The 19,844-nt window shown below is 48.5% G+C and overlaps 1 protein-coding gene across 1 annotated transcript in view; it reads right to left on the bottom strand.

Annotated features, from left to right (window-relative positions):
* LOC140372273 (short transient receptor potential channel 4-like) overlaps positions 1 to 19,444 on the bottom strand; it is a 51,890-nt gene extending 32,446 nt beyond the window's left edge. The window contains exons 1-3 of the mRNA XM_072459467.1: positions 19,070 to 19,444; positions 10,178 to 10,693; positions 4,083 to 4,419 (exon numbers count right to left, since the gene is read on the bottom strand). Coding sequence (XP_072315568.1) covers positions 4,083 to 4,419; positions 10,178 to 10,693; positions 19,070 to 19,444 — 1,228 coding nt within the window. The remainder of the gene's footprint in view (positions 1 to 4,082; positions 4,420 to 10,177; positions 10,694 to 19,069) is intronic.
* Between the last annotated feature and the right edge of the window lie 400 nt (positions 19,445 to 19,844).

Here is a 19,844-nt window from a genome sequence, read left to right as displayed (position 1 = left end):
ACTATTATGTAATGGCACTTTATTTTGTACAGTTTGTTTTTATTCAGTTCTGTATTTTGTATTGCCTTGATTTTATTGTGAAGCACTTTTGTCACTTTAAGTGTTGTAAAGGGCTCTATCAATAAAGGTTGATTGATTGATTGATTATGTGACACATCAGATTTCATGTGCAGACCAGTTAAAGTTCCTCTTTATGATCGACTCCTCGGCCCTGAGCTCTGCACTACTAAAAGCATGAGTAAAAGCACCTTGTACCTCACAGTCACGTGCGGTCAGGGGTGGCAGTCACCAAAATAATACATTGTAATAATGAAAATAAATATTATAATATTTTTCTATAAATGAAATGTCCATCCAGGGGCCGGCTCGCGCTGGCCTCTCACATTACATCACTGCTATAGCATGTTTAGCAAGCATGAGCTAGCATGATTTCATCAAGGCTTAAATGTTCTCTTTTCATTTTAAACATTGCTATTTCACATTATTGTCTGATTAAAATGTTGTCTTTGTGTACGTGATATTTTACTGCGCTGATTTGATTTAAATTTGAGCAGTGCTCAATTCTTGACACAAGAGGGCGCTGTTTGCTCCACCACAGTAAATACCAGATATTTAGGTCTGTGCTCTTCTCAGAAATTCCAAAAAGGGTGATTTAAAATGAAGTGCCTGTATTAATTATCTGATGTTAGGCAGGAATATTTAAACATACGTATAACTCGCTCATTGTTCTTTCTTTTGTCCAAATGACGACAACAGAATATTTTTCTACAAGACGTTTTGACTCTCATCCAAGAGTCATTCTCAATCTACTGATCTAGTCTGAGAACTCAGATATTTATTCTACTCTGAGTGGGCCCTGCCCACCAGGCGGAGCCTCTTGATAATAGCTGTTTACAGTTTCACTTGAAACTACTCTTCTTGGCCCTGTCTTGGGCCAATTGTAAACTGGCTGCAGCTCCTTCATCACTGAAGAGTGTTTGATTAGCATCAGAATGGTCAGGGCTTCTCCGCCCTAGGGCTTCAAAACACTATTGTTTATGACCTGTAAGTCGAACCTTGAACCTCCACTGCTGTTTAAAGGGGATTCTTTTTTTTTTTTTTTTTTAAACAAAATGGAATCCTTAACTTTTCTCCCTAATTCTAAAAGAAATAGAAAGTTGTAGCCCAGATGCAGCTGTTTCCGGTGTCTTCTCATCATTGGCCTCTGGGATCTGTATGTGCCGAAGTGTCAATAAACATGCCGCTTGAGTATGGCCAAGATCTGGTCTATAATTCATGTTTGAATGACCTCAGTCCACACTTTGTCATTTAAACTCGAGTCCAGTCGGATCTGGTCCACACAACAAGAAGAAATTGCGACTGACTTCAACTAGAGATGATTGGAAGTAACAAAACATGACTACAAATGATCAGAAATCTGACTAAAAGTTGTGTGTCCCAGACTTCTCTCATCCCAGACACTTCCTCCAACTCCGCTGGGGGAATCCCGAGGCGTTCTCAGACCAGCCGAGACACATAGTTCCTCCAGCGTGTCTTCCCCGAGGCTTTTTCCTGGTGGGACATGCCCAAAACACCTCCCCAGTGAGGCATCCAGAACAGATGCCCGAGCCACCTCAGCTGGCTCCTATGGATGTGGAGCAGCAGCGGCTCTACTCCGAGATCCTCCCGCGTGACCAAGCTCATCACCCTATCTCTAAGGGAGCGCCCAGCCACTCTGCGACCGCATCACAGCAGACGCTGCACTGATCCGCCTGTCAATCTCCCGCTCCATCCTTCCCTTACTCGTGAACAAGACCCAGAGATACTCGAACTTGGGGGAAGGACTCCCCACCCACCTGGACAGGGCAAACAACCTTTGTCCCTAACAAACAACCTTTGTCCCTAACAAACAACCTTTGTCCCTAACAAACAACCTTTGTCCCTAACAAACAACCTTTGTCCCTAACAAACAACCTTTGTCCCTAACAAACACCTTAATCCCAGACGCTTCACACTCGGCTCAAACCGTCCCAGTGCAGCTGCAGGTCCGGGTTTGATGGAGCCATCAGGACAACATCGTCTGCAAACAGCAGAGATGAGATCCTGTGGTCCCCAAACCGGACACCCTCCGACCCCTGACCACACCCTCCAACCCCTGACCACACCCTCCGACCCCTGACCACACCCTCTGACCCCTGACTGCGCCTAGAAATTCTGTCCATAAAAAACTATGAACAGAACCGGTGACAAAGCACAGCCCTGAGGAGTCCCTCACTGGGAACAGGTCTGACTTACTGCAGTGAACACAGCTCCTGCTCCGGTCATACAGGGACCGGACAGCCCTGAGCAAAGGGCCCCGGACCCCGTACTCCCGGAGCACCCCCCAAAGGACACCCCGAGGGACACGGTCGAAAGCCTTCTCCAGATCCACAAAGCACATGTGACTGGTTGGGCAAACTCCCATGAACCCTCGAGCACCCGATGGAGGGTATAGAGCTGGTCCAGTGTTCCACGACCAGGACCTAAACCTGCTCCTCCTGAATCTGAGGTTCCACTATCGGTCAGATTCTCCTCTCCAGGACCTGGAATAGACCTTATGGGAGGCTGAGGAGTGTGATCCCTCCGTTTTTCACTGTCGCCCTCCGAAACAACCGCTGTTGTGATTTTGGGCGTTACAAAAATAAATTTAATTGAATAGTTGGAACACGACCACCAGGCAGCACCAGAGGATAAGCGGTTAAGGCACAGCACACGTATGCCAGGCCCCAAGTGCAGCTGGCCGCAGGGCCGTGAATCCTGACTCCAACAATGCGTACGGGCAACAAAGTCATTTTTTTTTTAAAAACACACCCTTCTTGAACAGAGGGACCACCACCCCGGTCTGCCAGTCCAGAGACACTGTCCCCGACCGCCACGCCCTGTTGCAGAGACGTGTCAGCCGAGACAGTCCTACAGCATCCAGAAACTTTAGGTCCTCAGGATCTCATCCACCCCCGGAGCCACTGAGGAGTTTGCCAACAACCTCAGTGACTTCAGCTTGGGTGATGGACGAGTCAGCCTCTGAGTCCTCAGTCTCTGCTTCCTCTTCAGAAGACAGTGGGATTAAGGAGGTCCTCAAAGTATTCCTTCCACCGTCCGAAGACATCCCCAGTTGAGGTCAGCAGGTCTCCACCCGCACCGTAAACGGTGTTGGTGAGGCACTGCTTCCCCCTCCTGAGGCGCCGGACGGTTTGCCAGAATTTATTTTGGGGCCGACCGATAGTCCTCCTCCATGGCCTCCCCAAACTCCTCCCAGGCTCAGTTTGGATTGGGAAAGGCGTTCTTCCTGATCACCCCTCTATATGTCACTGTCTTTGCCCACATGGGCGTTGAAGTCCCCCAGTCGAACAAAGGAGTCCCCAGTCAGTGCACTGTCCAGTACTCCTCCCATGGACACCAAGAAGGCCGGGTAATCTTCCTACGGGCCGAACAGCAGTGCAGACCCTACAGTGAGAGACCTGTCCCCTATCCAAAGGCGTACGGATGTGACCCTATCTGGAGTGAACTCCAACACGTGGCAGCTGAGCTGTGGGGCTATAAGCCCACACCAGCCCGCCAACTCTCCCCACAGGCCCTGCCAGAGAAGTGTGTCCGGCCCCTATCAAGGAGAGGAAACTGTGCGTGGAGGTGAGGCAGACTTCATTTAATTGGTAAGGCTTAACCTCCCACACAAGCTCAGGCTCTTTCCCCCCCAATTAGGTGATGTTCCATGTACCCAGTCAGTTACTGTGTCCAAAGATCCTGTCGTGGCCCCCGCAGTCAACTGCTGCCCAGATCTCTCTTCACCGGCCCCCTACAGATTCTCCCACAGGTAGAGGACGGCCCCATGTTGCTCGTTCGAGCTGTGCGGGCCCCGAGGGGAAAGACCTGGCCACCAGGCACTCCCTGATGAGCACCCACCCCAGGCCTGGCTCCAAGATGAGGCCCCAGTAATGCAAATCCGGGCAACAGAACTGAACACTTACAATACATGGCCAATACAAAAGTAGAAAAAATAAAACAAAAGAATGATTTAACTAATTTGCTGATCCTCACTATTAAATATGTACTGTTTATGATCATACCTAAGACCCAGGGAAGAATCATCCACTCCACGGCTGTGGGCACTGGGCCTTGGAAGTCGGGGTCGGCTGAGGCGATGTGCTGCGAGGCCAGGAAGAGCAGGAAGAGGAAGGTGAGGTAGGACGACGTGTGGCAGATGAACTTGATGAAGGGTTTGCGGATGAAGAGGCCGTAGCAGCTCTTTGGAGACACCAGGTAGAGCAGCGAGAGCAGAGGGAACATCAGCCCGATGAAAATGCAGATGACGAGTTTGACGGCCCAGTGCCTGCGCCTCCAGCCGGGCAGCTCGTCGTACCAGCGCGAGGCCAGCAGCTGCTGACAGTTGGGCTGCGCTACAAACTGAACACAGACATTAGTCTTGCATTTGTCTCTCTGGGACGCTGCTAAGGCAGATTTGAGGGGCAAGAAGTGACAAAGGCAAAACAAAAATTTAAATGAATTACGGGACACTAAACATGCTGAGAATAAGTCTCCTCATGCGACTCAAAATGAAAAAGATAAGAGTTATAATAAATCACAAGAAAAATAAATCAAAAATGCTCTTTTTGGTGTTTTTATTGTTTTATTCTGTGTTTTTGTGAAGAACTTCTGTCTGTGAAAGGTGCTATACAAATAACATTTACTTACTCTCTGTCTTTACATTCTAAACTCTGTTCAAAAGCTTTGAAACTCAGTATTGCTCCTCCCTCTTCTCTTTACCTCTGGATGATTAATAATACTAGTTATTTATAACTAAATTTGGTGTTTATTATGTTAAATGTTATTCAAAATGTGTCTCTTGTAAAAAATATAGTGCCTATTCTTTCTTTTCTCATTTGGATGGTTTGTTTTGGTTCAGAACGATGATAAAGTTAAAGGATCTGGTGCCATTGGATTGATCCTATTGATTTTGTCATTGATAGACACTGAATGCCTTTGCACCAGGCCTGTTAGCATGTTAGCATGTTAGCCTCGGCCCCGCTAGCCATGTTAGTGTTGTTAGCTTGTGAGACGGGCTGTTTTCCACTGGAGCTGTGGACGTCGTACTTTAAGAAAACACTTTGGCGACGGCGGAGCAGAAAAGCGTCTGACTGATGTCAAACTGGAAACTCCATCATTTTGAACTACTTTAATATCTTTTATTTTTTCTGAGACCAGGTAATAAATCTCGCCTCTTATCTTTTAATTTCCTGTCAAATTTGGGGATCCTTGATTTCAACATCTTTAACTTAAGTTTGTTCTGTAAATCGACAGGAATGCCCCTGCCCCTCAGAACTGCCTTAGCTGCATCCCAGAGAATGATTGCAGGAACTTTACCATTGTCATTTTCCTCTGTCTCAACGTAATTTGACATAATTTTTATAAACTGAGGGTAATTGACTAGACTGACATTAAATGTACAATCTTTTCATTTGTTTCTGTTCCAGATCTTCATCTCACACAGAAAACCTTAAAGGTCCCATAACATGCAAAATCGACTTTTCAGAGCTTTTAACCTTCTTACATTGCTATTTGTGCTTCATTTATGTCCAGAGTGTTTTTTTGATTGATTCCCGCAGTGTTTAGCTATATTACAGACTATCTCCTTTCCTCCAATCTCCAAACTGACGGGCGGTGGGGCAAGACCGCGTCATAACCACAGGCACGCGTCACCATCACCGGGAAAATAAACGGAGAGAAGTTCTATCCTGTGTACACACTAAGTCTATGTTAATCTTATCAGTCAATTTAAATCGTTTTCTTTAATGCCTTATTTGGTATATTTTGCCTCATTATTGTTCATTGTTTTATGTTGCACAGAATCACCAAAGCAATAACCCTTTTCTGATTCTCTTTTTGAACAAAAACACCTCATCAAACCATCTCATCTTCACTGTTTTCAAAAGAGTGGTTTGTGGCTTTAAGTTGATAATATGGCAAATAAATAAATCAAGATTATTGTGACAAGTGAACTATTATTCATTACTACAACTTTCAGTTGTGATGTGGAACATGTGACCGCTCCTTTAGTACGTGAACAACTTCCTGAATGATAAACAGGCCAGACAAGAGGCACTTAGTGGACAATAGAGTGAAATGGAATGATTTTAGTTTTCACAATGATATGTTCCCGTGCCTCTCCCCAGACTTGAGGTTTCTGTGGGAAAATCTAACATCATGTGGAAGACGGTAAAAGGGTGAGTCACAAATTAAAATCTAATGAGTTTGAGTTTCACGGAAATGGCCATCGCTTATTCCCTCATTATCCTCAATTATGGAGCTTCTAGGGACGAGCGCAGAGCGTTTAATGCTCTGCTAAGAGCCACAATCACATGTGCTGCCTCAGGGGACGTCCACACCCGGAGCCTTCGTCCTGACGCCATCTGCCCGAAAACAGCTTTGGCAGGAAATCGCTACGTCTCATGAGTCTGTCGTAAAACAGAGATAGTAAACTTAACTGATAAACTTTCATTTATCAGTTAAGTTTACTTGAGTAAATTTGAATAAATAGAGCAGAGAGGCCACATGCCATCAGTCAGACCCAGGGCACACATATATAATCATCCATCCATTTTCTTCCTCTTATCCGGGGCTGGTTCGCGGGGGCAGCAGTCTAAGCAGGGACTCCCAGACTTCCCTCTCCCCGGACACTTCCTCCAACTCCTCCGGGGGGATCCCGAGGCGCTCCCAGGCCAGCCGAGAGACATAATCCCGCCAGCGTGTCCTGGACCTTCCACGGGGCCTCTTCCCGGTGGGACATGCCCGGAACACATCCCAGGGAGGCGCCCAGGAGGCTACAGAACAGATGCCCGAGCCACCTCAGCTGGAGGAGCAGCGGCTCTACTCTGAGCTCCCCCCGTGTGGCCGAACTCCTCACCTTATCTCTAAGGGAGCGCCCAGCCACACGGCGGAATAAATTCATTTCGACCTCTTGTATCTGTGATCTTGTGCTTTCGGTCATTATCCAAAGCTCATGACCATGGGCGTGTCTACAGAGCCGCGGTCGAAACTGCTAGGCTATTTTGTGTCGCAGCTCCTGAAACTGATGGGCTATTTGACCGCGCCGGGTTAGGGTTAAGATTAGGGTTAGGGTTAGCCATGAGGCTATTTGACCGCGCCGCGGCTCTGCAGCCACGGCCCATGACCATAGGTGAGGTCAGAACGTAGACCGACCGGTAAATCGAGAGCTTTGTCTTTCGACTCAGCTCCTTCTTTACCACAACAGTCGATGCAGCGACTGCATCACTGCAGACTTTTTCTGCTTGAGAACCATGACCTCGGATTTGGAGCTGATTCTCATCCCAGACGCTTCCCTCTCGTCCCAGTGCAGCTGCAGGTCCAGGTTTGATGGCGCCATCAGAACAACATCGTCTGCAAACAGCAGATGAGATCCTGTGGTCCTCAAACCGGACACCCTCTGACCCCTGACCACACCCTCCGACCCCTGACCACACCCAAAAACTAAGAACAGAACCGGTGACAAAGCACAGCCCTAAGGAGTCCCTCACTGGGAACAGGTCTGACTTACTGCAGTGAACACAGCTCCTGCTCCGGTCATACAGGGACCGGACAGCCCTGAGCAAAGGGCCCCGGACCCCGTACTCCCGGAGCACCCCCCAAAGGACACCCCGAGGGACACGGTCGAAAGCCTTCTCCAGATCCACAAAGCACATGTGACTGGTTGGGCAAACTCCCATGAACCCTCGAGCACCCGATGGAGGGTATAGAGCTGGTCCAGTGTTCCAGTGTACCAGGACCTAAACCTGCTCCTCCTGAATCTGAGGTTCCACTATCGGTCGGATTCACCTCCAGTGCCCTGGAATAGACCTTATGGGAGGCTGAGGAGTGTGATCCCTCTGTAGTTCGAACACACCCTCCTGTCCACCTTCTTGAGCAGAGGGACCACCACCCCGGTCTGCCCGTTCAGAGGCACTGTCCCCGACCGCCACGCCCTGTTACAGAGACGTGTCAGCCAAGACAGTCCTACAACATCCAGAGACTTTAGGTACTCAGGATCTCATCCACGTCCGGAGCCACTGAGGAGTTTGCCAACAACCTCAGTGACTTCAGCTTGGGTGATGGACGAGCCAGCCTCTGAGTCCCCGGTCTCTGCTTCCTCTTCAGAAGACGTGACAGTGGGATTAAGGAGGTCCTCAAAGTATTGCTTCCACCGTCCAACGACATCCCCAGTTGAGGTCAGCAGGCCTCCACCCGCACCGCGTGTTGGTGAAGCACTGCTTCCTCCTCCTGAGGCGCCGGACGGTTTGCCAGAATTTCTTTGGGGCCGACCGATAGTCCTCCTCCATGGCCTCCCCGAACTCCTCCCAGCCATGGTCTCTGTGACAGCACAATCTTCTTCAGTCTGACGGCATCCCTTACTTCCGGTGTCCACCACCGAGTTCGGGGGTTGCCGCCGCGACAGGCACCGAAGACCTTGCGACCACAGCTTCGAGCAGCTGCATCAACAATGGAGGCGGAGAACATGGTCCACTCGGACTCAATGTCCCCAGCCTCAGTACAGATCGGGGAAGCCGTTCTTCCCGATCACCCCTCTCCAGGTGTCACTGTCATTGTCCACGTGGGCGTTGAAGTCCCCCAGTAGAACAACAGAGTCCCCGGTCGGTGCACTGTCCAGTTCCCCTCCCAAGGACTCCAAGAAGGCCGGGTACTCTGCACTGCTGTTCGGCCCGTAGGCCGCCACAACAGTGAGAGACCTGTCCCCCACCCGAAGGCGAAGGGACGCGACCCTCTCGTTCACTGGGGTAAACTCCAACACGTGGCGGCTGAGCTGAGGGGCTATAAGCTCACACCAGCCCCGCCCACACCAGCCTCGCCCACACCAGCCCCGCCCACACCAGCCCCGCCTCTCCCCGAGGGCAACACCAGAGAAGTGGAGCGTCCAGCCCCTCTCGAGGAGATGGTTCCAGAGCCCAAACTGTGCTGGAGGTGAGGCCGACTATATCTAGTCGGTATCGCTCAACCTCCCGCACAAGCTCAGGCTCCTCCCCCCAGCGAGGTGACATTCCATGTCCCCAGAGTCAATCTCTGTGTCTGGAGATCTGGTCGCCGAGGCCCCTGCCGTCGACTGCCGCCCAGATCTCTCTGCACCGGCCCCCTATGGATCCTCCTGCAGGTGGTGCGCCCACAGGAGGGCGGCCCCACAGCGCTCGTTCGGGCTGTGCCCGGCTGGGCCCCATGGGGAAAGACCCGGCCACCAGGCCCTTGCCGTTGAGCACCCATCCCAGGCCTGGCTCCAGCATGGGGCCCCGGTAACGCCAATCCGGGCGACGTAACTGGCCTTGATATTGAGCTCATCATAAAGGGCTTTTGAACCGTTCTTTGTCCGACCCGTCACCTGTATAATTATACAATTGTGCTTAAATGTTGTCTTATCCTGTCACCAGTGTTGGGGAGTGTTACTTTTATAAGTAACTTGTTACGTTACCTGGATACTGCCCTGGAAAACTAACACGTTAAGTTACTGCACTTCTGTGTTATAAAAGTAACACGTTAGAGTACTCTTGCATTACCAATAATGAACATTATTGTATGACATATACTGTTTGCAGACTGCGTTTCAGTTTTATGCAGCTAAAATCTGGAACATTCTTCCTGAAGATGTGAGACAGGTTCTGCTCTGACAATGTTCAAGTCTAAGATAAAAACAGTTTTGTTTAGCTGTAAATGTGATTTTCTTTGAACTCTTCTCTTTTATGTCTTAAACTGTTTTGTCATGTCTTGTGTATGAAATGTGCTCTACAAATAAACTTGCCTTGGTGAGGAGATGTGACCGAACCAAAACTAACGAGTTACTGATTTGAAAAAATAACTGGGAGATTACTAGATCACATGGGTGCACAAAACGAATGCGTTACCATCCTCGTTACTCTAAAAAAGTCCCTTGAGTTCTCTAACACGTTACGCATTACCCCCAACTCTGCCTGTCACTACCATGATTTGAGATGGTCACTGGTCACTCTCTCTAATCATGTCAAACCATCAATGTTTATCTTTGGTCTTTTTAATGCAGGTCCTCTGTCAGTAAAAGCATGTGGTTTGGAGCCAAAGTCTGTCTAATTCGTATCAATATTGCTCATCCCTATTTTCAGGCACTTCTCTGTACCCTGCCCACACTCACCTCCTTCTGGCAGTACTTGATGGCCAGCTTGAGGCGTGCCAGCTCGTTGGTGTTCTCCTCCAGAGGGTTGGCGTTGTCCTTGTAATTCAAGATAATCTGAAGTTCTTTGGAGCTCCGCGTCTGGTCCAACAGCTCTTTAGCAAACCGTTTGCAATTCTTGGACAACTCCTCATATTCCGACTTGAACTCGTTTTCCACCTGGCTCAGCTCTTTTAACTCCCAGCTCAGTTGAAAGGCCGTGAGGAAGGGGTCTTCGCTGGACAAGGCAATGAGTGAAGGGCTGGCTAAAGCTTTGTAGACATTTAGACGAGATCGTGAGGTTCGGAGGCCGTCGACATCTGAGGACGACATGCACTCCACACAGTTACAGCGCACATCGTGGGGCTGAGGGATGGAGACGCCACGAGCCAGCAGGAGTTTGATGATCTCATAGTTGTTGGTGTGAGCGGCCAGGATGATGGGTGTGATGTCCGGGGTGAAGTCGGAGAACTGCTTGTCCCGGAGCATGGCTGGGACCTGAAGTTAACAGACACATCAAGGCTGGGTTTAGTTTTACACTAACTAAGACAACACACAGATTGTGCACACATAGATATGAATTCATCTGTTGCAGCTGAATTGTAAACTGAAATGCACTATTGATTTAACCCAAGTATCGATTCACTTTAAAGGATCCGGTATCGATACCAGTTCAAATGAGTATCTAGTATCAATACCAGTTTTAGTATCGATTAATATCTGCATATCCATTTTGTTGTTGATAAAACTAGTTTCTTGCAGCGCTCCTTGGAATATTTTTCAGATTTTTTTTCCCCTTATTGATTTTGTGCAATATTTAATGTGTTTTTCCCCTTTCATTTATATGAATTTCAAATATAAGGGGACTTTCGGTATTATGTCGGAGTGTGCCGTACTTACGCTCCGCCGCTGCCACAGTTTTTTCGCTAGAAGTACCGTTTTGCCCATGAAATCCCTAGAAACGAGGAGCAAGAGATGACCAAACAAGGAAAACAAAAGTCTGGTAAGGCTGCGGGAACATCATGGCAAGCAGGCCCAAGGCTAACACGGCTAACAGGCCCGAAGTAGAAGCTGCCAAACAAAGCTCCGTCCCCGAACACGGGTCCCCAAGCTTGCATTTGTCCGAAGGCGGAAGGGAGATCACCTCACACCGACTGGCCACTATGATAAATGAAACTTATGAGGGCGGAAATGCGATCAGCGCTTAGTACGGCCCAAAATGAAGAAATCTTCTATAATATAAAGGAGATAAAAAAAGGCAAGAGCGGACGGAGCACCCATGGATGAGGCTGAACAACGTATTTCAGACAATACGGACGAGTTACAGACTATGAGGGCCGAGATGGAGGCCCTGCAGACTATGAGGGCCAGGATGGAGGCCCTGCAGACTATGAGGGCCAGGATGGAGGCCCTGCAGACTATGAGGGCCGGGATGGAGGCCCTGCAGACTATGAGGGCCGGGATGGAGGCCCTGCAGACTATGAGGGCCGAGATGGAGGCCCTGCAGACTATGAGGGCCGAGATGGAGGCCCTGCAGACTATGAGGGCCGAGATGGAGGCCCTGCAGACGGAGAACAATAGTATGAAAAATAAGATGCTGGATTTGGAGTCCAGAGCGCGAAGACCTAACTTTAGGTTTGTGGGGGTCTCGGAAGGAGAAACTGGAAATGTTTTGGAGAAGATGATTCCTGAGCTCCTTGATGACTCAGGAGTTGAAGTCCCTCCCATCACAATCAAAAGAGCGCGTTGCCTGCTTAATGACCCTTTGTTTAAGGAAAAAATGTTCAACAACATTAAGGGCCAGAGGTGGTGTTAATGTGGGTGCAGCGCAGCAATAGCTCATTTGGTCACACCTTCGCAGGGTGTGGAACTCAGTCCGGGCTGGAGCGTGCAGACTCGTGCGCTCAGAGAGGAACGTCTATTTGCAAAACACATCACATTCACCCAAAATCCTTGTCCCAGTCTGCGCAAAACTGGTCCAGCTGTGCAGTCTTTGTTGTCACAGGGGGCTCTGAGGTCACAGGGGGCTCCGAGGTCACAGGGGGCTCTGAGGTCACAGGGGGCTCTGAGGTCACAGGGGGCTCCGAGGTCACAGGGGGCTCTGAGGTCACAGGGGGCTCCGGGGCTCCGAGGTCACAGGGGGCTCCGAGGTCACAGGGGGCTCTGAGGTCACAGGGGGCTCCGGGGCTCCGAGGTCACAGGGGGCTCCGAGGTCACAGGGGGCTCTGAGGTCACAGGGGGCTCCGAGGTCACAGGGGGCTCTGAGCTCGGGCCCCGGGACTAAAGGCCAATTCATACATCATAAGTGTGTTAGTTTACCTATAGGACGGCGAGAACAAGAACAGAGTTAATTTCAGCTCTAGCACTCGACACTTCAACAGAAGCAGCCGAAATCCTCTAGACCCCATGATCCCCAACAACTGTTTCCACGCCGTTGCTATGGAGATTATTATCACAGACGGCTCAGTTAATATCATTTAGGCCAGTGTTTCTTTACTGGTGACCCTCTTTTTCTAATTGCTCAGATGTGCAGGAAGCTCACACAGAGAGAGCGAGATCTCAGGAGGTTTACAGAGCTGCCACAGACAGTTTGGATGAGGCTTTGGGTTCGAACACGGACACTCTGTCCTTGTCCAAGTCTACACGCAGACGAGAAAGTCGAATTCCTGACAAGAACGTGTCGTCCTCCTAACACTAGGTGGCGATATGCGTTGTTTCAGCGACTAATACGCCCCCCGTTCCGGTCGACCTTTTGTGTCACATATAAACAACTGTCGTGCGCATTTTCGAACAACAACAAGATGGACAGTCGTACAGCTTTGTTCATCTCGTATGTAATGTTAGTTATTGTGCAGATAACTGACCCGGAATTCTGGTTCTTGTTGGATGCTCTTGCTCGGAGCACAGATGGTGGGAGAGGGTCGTGATGAAGGAGTTTTCCGACGCTGAATGGAAAGAGAATTTTTGAATGACGCGCAGGTCGTTGGTGTTTGAGCCGCAGGAAGCGACTGTAGCACCAACTCCACTCAAGATGAACCACCAGTGTTCTCTGTAAACTGAGCAGCTGTGCAGAGGGTCGTGTCCGGTGGTGGTCAGGGAACAAGACGTGTTCTAACAGAGTAAATGGGGGCGGGGCATTGTTTTAGCCGTTCTATGCACATGTGCGTGTCTGATTTTGAGGCAGCTTTGTCTATTTTGTACAGTTGTGAGTCATTTACTGAAATAAAAAGAACAAAACCAATCGTAGCTTTGGTATGTTTTATATATAAAAATATATAAAAAAAACGATTTAAGAAAATACAAACTTAGAAAATGTAAACATGCAACTGTAATTGCACTTCAAACATAAAAATAGAAATATAAAACAAAGTAGAAAATACAAAATGTAAACAAATTTCACAAGAACTATATTACAATGATCTGCTCAGATGCAGATGTGGTGATAAGAAGTGGGAAAGTCGTCTTGTCCTTGGGACCCGAACACGTTTTGTTCCGGGGTCATAGGTCAGCGTGGGCCGTGGAGGATGTGCACAAGCCTCGTCTAGTTCCAGTGCGATTCAGGCGTAAACATGACACGAGTGTCTCAATCGAAGATTTTGAAGGTGGGTTTCTGTGGGAGTGAAGTGTTTACAGGAAGATGTCTGACTGTATCGGTTGTTTCCACTGCTTCCTTGCTCATCAGTGATGATTGTGATCCTTGTTTGCCATCCAAGCCTTCTTCTCTTGGAGATATCTGTATAGATGGGGATGTTATCTCAACTTTTGGACGTTAAAGCAACGATTCGCTTTTTTCGTTTGCACGTAAACGTACTGAGTGTGATGTCATACATTTGATTCTGTGAGGACAGCATTAAACCATCACACACCAAAGTCACCTTCAACAATGACAAACCCTGGTTCACACCCAAACTGAGGCTGAGGCAGCAGAAGGAGGCAGTGCACAGGGCCGGAGCTAGAGGGCGCTTCAAAGATGCAAAGTATGGATTTAGCAGGAGGTGTCGAGAGCTAGATCTCAGTACAACACGCGTCTGAAGCAGCAGTTCTCTGACAACAACCCCGCCTCTGTGTGGAGTGGCCCCGCCTCTGTGTGGAGGTGGCCCCGCCTCTGTGTGGAGTGGCCCCGCCTCTGTGTGGAGTGGCCCCGCCTCTGTGTGGAGTGGCCCCGCCTCTGTGTGGAGTGGGCTCCGGCTTCTCATCAATTACAAGCCCAGAGCCCCCCACGCTGCAGAAAACAGAAAACTGGCCCAACAACTCAACACCTTCTATTCCAGAACCTCCTCCACTAGAACAGTTTCTTTCCCTCTGAAGTTGGACTCATGAACACTTCTTAAACACTGTTACTTTAACCATTTTAATCACTCACTGTTCACTTTCTGCACTACAAATGTAAACTCAACTGTACATTTTGTGTACAGAGTAAGCCTATTTTTATCCTTATCCTATAGTAAATGTATTTATTTTTTCTTTAATGCATCCATCCATTTTCTGCCGCTTTATTCGGGGCCGGGTCGCGGGGGCAGCAGTCTGAGCAGGGACTCCCAGACTTCTTTCTCCCCAGACACTTCCTCCAGCTCCTCCGGGGGGATCCCGAGGCGTTCCCAGGCCAGCCAAGAGACATAGTCCCTCCAGCGTGTCCTGGGTCTTCCCCGGGACCTCTTACCGAGGGAGGCGCCCAGGAGGCATCCAGAGCAGGTGCCCGAGCCACCTCAGCTGGCTCCTCTCGACGTGGAGGAGCAGCGGCTCTACTCCGAGCTCCCCCCGTGTGGCCGAGCTCCTCACCTTATCTCTAAGGGAGCGCCCAGCCACACGGCAGAGGAAACTCATTTCGACCGCTTGTATCCGCGATCTTGTTCTTTCGGTCATTACCCAAAGCTCATGACCATAGGTGAGGTCAGAACGTAGACCGACCGGTAAATCGAGAGCTTTGCCTTTGGACTCAGCTCCTTCTTCACCACAACAGTCGATGCAGCGACTGCATCACTGCAGTCGCTGCACCGATCCAACTGTCGATCTCACGCTCCATCCTTCACTCACTCGTGAACAAGACCCCGAGATACTTGAACTCCTCCACTTGGGGAAAGGACTCCCACCAACCTGGAGAGGACAAGGACCCCCCACCCACCTGGAGAGGACAGGACACCTTTTTCCGGTCGAGAACCATGACCTCTGATTTGAAGCTGATTCTCATCCCAGACGCTTCCCTCTCGTCCCAGTGCAGCTGCAGGTCCGGGTTTGATGGAGCCATCAGGACAACATCGTCTGCAAACAGCAGAGATGAGATCCTGTGGTCCCCAAACCGGACACCCTCCGACCCCTGACCACACCCTCCGACCCCTGATTGCACCTAGAAATTCTGTCCATAAAAATTATGAACAGAACCGGTGACAAAGCACAGCCCTGAGGAGTCCCTCACTGGGAACAGGTCTGACTTACTGCAGTGAACACAGCTCCTGCTCCGGTCATACAGGGACCGGACAGCCCTGAGCAAAGGGCCCCGGACCCCGTACTCCCGGAACTCCCCCCAAAGGACACCCCGAGGGACACGGTCGAAAGCCTTCTCCAGATCCACAAAGCACATGTGGACTGGTTGGGCAAACTCCCATGAACCCTCGAGCACCCGATGGAGAGTCTAGAGCTGGTCCAGTGTTCCACCACCAGGACCAAAACCTGCTCCTCCTGAATCTGAGGTTCGACTATCGGTCAGATTCTCCTCTCCAGGACCTGGAATAGACTTTACCCGGGAGGCTGAGGAGTGTGATCCCTCTGTAGTTGGAACACACCCTTCGGTCCCCCTTCTTGAACAGAGGGACCACCACCCCGGTCTGCCAGTCCAGAGCCACGGTCCCCGACCGCCACGCCAAGACAATCTTTAATGCATGTGCTTTTTTATTTTATATTGGTTGTTTTATCATTGTTCATTGTTTCACTGAATCACCAAAGCACGTTCTTAAGTTTGTGAATTCTGTTCATTGACAATGACAATAAACCTTTTCTGATTCTGATTGATTCCACTTGTTAAGCGTTAGCATTATTAGCATAATTAGCATAATTAGCTTGTGAGAAGGTCTGTTTTCCGCCGAGGTTACAGTTTGTCAGCTTTGATTGTTGAGCGTTACCTTCCTTATTTTTTCCGTGTTTACTCGACCCTCACAGCGTCTTGCGCCTTGTATTTTTGGGGTTATGGGTGAAATGGAGATTTTTAAGGCAAAGGTTGGCAGAGGGTGCTGTAGTTCAGCCGTTTACACCTACGCCGTTCCTGGAATTACTATAAGTAGTATTTAATAACCTATTTCATTAATGAGCATTTATTTTATATTGGCAATCCTCCATAAGCCTCCACCCAGTCTTTTAAACATGTTGTACTGTTAATCACAAACTAAATATTGAAGAAGCAATTTTTGCTACAACTTTTGATGAAAATGGTTGAATTGAACACACTTTGGCACCAGATGTAAGAAAGTCTCTGTTGGTGAGCGTTTGACCTGACCACCTCTGCGTTTATAAACCTCTATGTGCAATGAATCACATTTTAGACCTACTTCAATCCTTCTCACACTGAAAACCATAACTCCATCACAGATAAGTGTGTGAAGTGTCTTGCTCAAGGACAAATGACAGTATGCACTAGTTAGAACGAGACCAAACTGTGGATCTTTGGACCTGCTGCCCAGTCAATATTCTGTTTCTTAACAATGAATAACTAACAAGCTGCAGCTCTCACAAACCATTTGAAAATAGGTCGTATTCTATTCATATCTTTTCTATTTAATATATCGGTGTAATCCCTCATTGGTCCAGGAGTGTTCCATTGTAGAAAAAGCTTCAGTTGTTTCATCTGGACTCAGTTTGAAAAAATTAGACGTTTCGACTCTCATCCAAGAGTCATTGTCAATAAGAGAATTTAGGTCAAGAACTCCGATATTAATACTGTTCTGTGGTAAGCCCCGCCCATTGGGAGGAGCCTTCCTGAAGAGGAAAGAGTTGTTTGTTTCAACAGAAACTTACCCTCTTGTATCTACCGAGCCTATTCAACCCTTTAATGGGCTCTTAGTCTCCCCTTTGTCTTTGTGAGACCCTGGCTCACCCTGAGGACCTGAGGACATCTAAATGTCCTGGTCCTGGTCCTCTACCTCTCCAGTGGTTCAGTATACCATTATAGACTACAGGAAGATAGAATCTGAGCCCTACATTTCTGTTTAAAGAAGGTCTTTCTTTTTTAACAAAAATAGCTTCCTTGACTCCTCTTTCAAACCATCTTTTCTCCTGCTTAAAACCTTCACCTCACCGTCTTCAAACGAGTGATTAGAGGCTTCAGGATGGAGATGCACGGCGCTCTGAGGTCCTGAACTAGTATTTCTTCTGTGCTGATAGAGCCTCTTGTGTAGAGGCTGTTTCGTCTCACCTATGTACCGTTCTTTACAGCTTTCTTCACTGCATTGGATCGAATAAACTACATTGCTCTGTTTTTGAGTCGGCAACTTGTCCTTAGGGTGAACCAGTTTTTGTCTTAAAGTGTTTCCTGGTTTAAAATAAACAGGGACTTCGTGTTGTCTAAAAATTCTCTGCAGTTTTTCCGACAGGCCAGACACATAAGGGATAGAAACACCCTTCCTTCTCTGTTCAGTTTCCCTTTTGTCCTGCTTCTTGGTTCTCTTCACTCTGTTGAGGGCCCAAGCGGGGTAACCACAGGCTGAGAGGGCATTTCACACATGTTTTTCCTCTTTCTTCTTGCCCTCTGAGCTGGTGGACACACCTTGAGCTCTGTGTTGTAAGGTTCTGATCACACCCAGCCTGTGCTGTAGTGGGTGGTTGGAACCAAAGAGCAGATACTGGTCCGTGTGTGTAGGTTTCCTATAAACTTCTATTTGGAGTTTCCCGTCCTCTCCTCTGATCGTGGAACAATCAAGAAAGGCCAAGCGATTCTCCTTAGCGTCTTCTCTTGTAAACCTGATATGTGGGTCCACAGCATTGATGTGATCAGAGAAGGTTTCCAGCTCTTGTTTCTTGATTGTTACAAAAGTATCATCGACATAGCGGAGCCACAGTTTTGGGGCTATGCCTGAGAAGGAGGTCAGAGCCTTCTTCTCAAAGTGCTCCATGTACAGGTTGGCCACTATGGGAGAGAAACGGGCGAGCCCATGGCACAGCCATGAATCTGTCTGTAAAATTGTCCCCGGAATTGAAAGTAAGTGGTGTTCAGACAGATGTCCAACAGTTTACATATGTGTTCAGGTGTCAGTTTGGTCCTTTCCTGTAGGTGGTGTCTTCCTGCAGTCTGATCCTCACTGCTGCTACTGCATCAGAGGTCGGGATGCAGGTGAAAAGGGACACAACATTATCATATTTAATATAGTTATGTGTACAACGTTAGTAGAGTTTATTCAGAGGTACCCTCCAAAGCTCAGCCAATGAGAGCGCTGCAATGGCTCCTACTTCTGGGTTGGCAAAAGATAAAATACTTTTTATCATTAGATGCAGACAGAATGAGAAAGAGTAAGTCACGAAGTGCTGCTTTTACAAGATACTACATGGGAGGAAAACAAAATGTACTAATTTACATGAAAAATGTCTTCTTTAAAAGGTGCATTATACAACCTTTCTGGGGGTCATCTGCTTGTTTCCATGGGGATGTTATTGCTTTGCCTGGAATGTTCCACTATATTGCCCACGTTACAGGTCAGATCTGCGCTGTGGCAGGCTGCTCACAGGTTCAAGGTATCACATTTCTTTAGTAAAACCAGTAATTGAATAAATGCAAGATAGATAAGCCAGTCAAGGCAATAGCATCTCCATGCAGAGGAGCCACACCCTCCCCATAAATGTTCCATAATGCACCTTTCATTCATTTAAAGCAAGATTCATTTGTTCTCATACCTGGTGTTCTACTCGTGGTTTTTTATGGTTCAACAGGAGCTCCACGGCCCCCACCACCTCTTTGCGGATGGCATGGAGCAGGGCGTCCCCCACGTGCACGTTGAAGTTTAGCAGCAGCTCGATCATTTCCAGGTTCTCGTTCTCGATGGCGATCAGGAGAGCTGTCCTGCCCAGCGGGTCCACACAGTTTATATTGATGCGGAAATAGATCTCGGCTTCCTCCAGGGCCTGCTTGACCGTGGCATAGTCCCCGCCCTCCACTGCCCCCAGGTAGGCCTTCTCCAGCGCTGACAGCTCGGCCTCAGCACGGACCACCTGCAGCGGGATGCGGTCGTGGTACGAGGACGTGTCCACTTTTCGGTAGTACAGAGACATGGCTGTGGAGCATGGGACATATGGGGTAAAACATATACACTTCAATCCAAACTGATAAAGTTATGATTAAGGTTAAAGAAGACATAAAGAAGACATAAATATGCCTTTTTCAGGTTTTTACTATTGAACTACATAAGTATACTGCATAAGGGATTTGAACTGAGAAGTCTGCCTACGATGATCTTCATCGTGGAGAAGCTGCAGATCTTCAGTCACAGGGTTACGTTTTTTTTAAAGTGGCTACATGAAATTATTGAGCCTTAGAGACTTCACTACAGTGAAGAGGGCGGGGATAGTGTGTGGGTTTTTGAGAACTCAAACCTCAAATACAGGGTAACTCAAATGTGAATAAAAATCAAAATACAACTTTGAATAAACTAAAGATGAGGGAACACCATTA

The sequence above is a fragment of the Eucyclogobius newberryi genome, unplaced genomic scaffold (genome assembly GCF_026437365.1).
Source record: "Eucyclogobius newberryi isolate DKJ021-1_F unplaced genomic scaffold, fEucNew1.0.hap1 SCAF_10, whole genome shotgun sequence".
Classification (NCBI taxonomy): Eukaryota; Metazoa; Chordata; class Actinopteri; order Gobiiformes; family Gobiidae; genus Eucyclogobius; species Eucyclogobius newberryi.
This window is presented reverse-complemented; position numbering and strand designations above follow the sequence as displayed.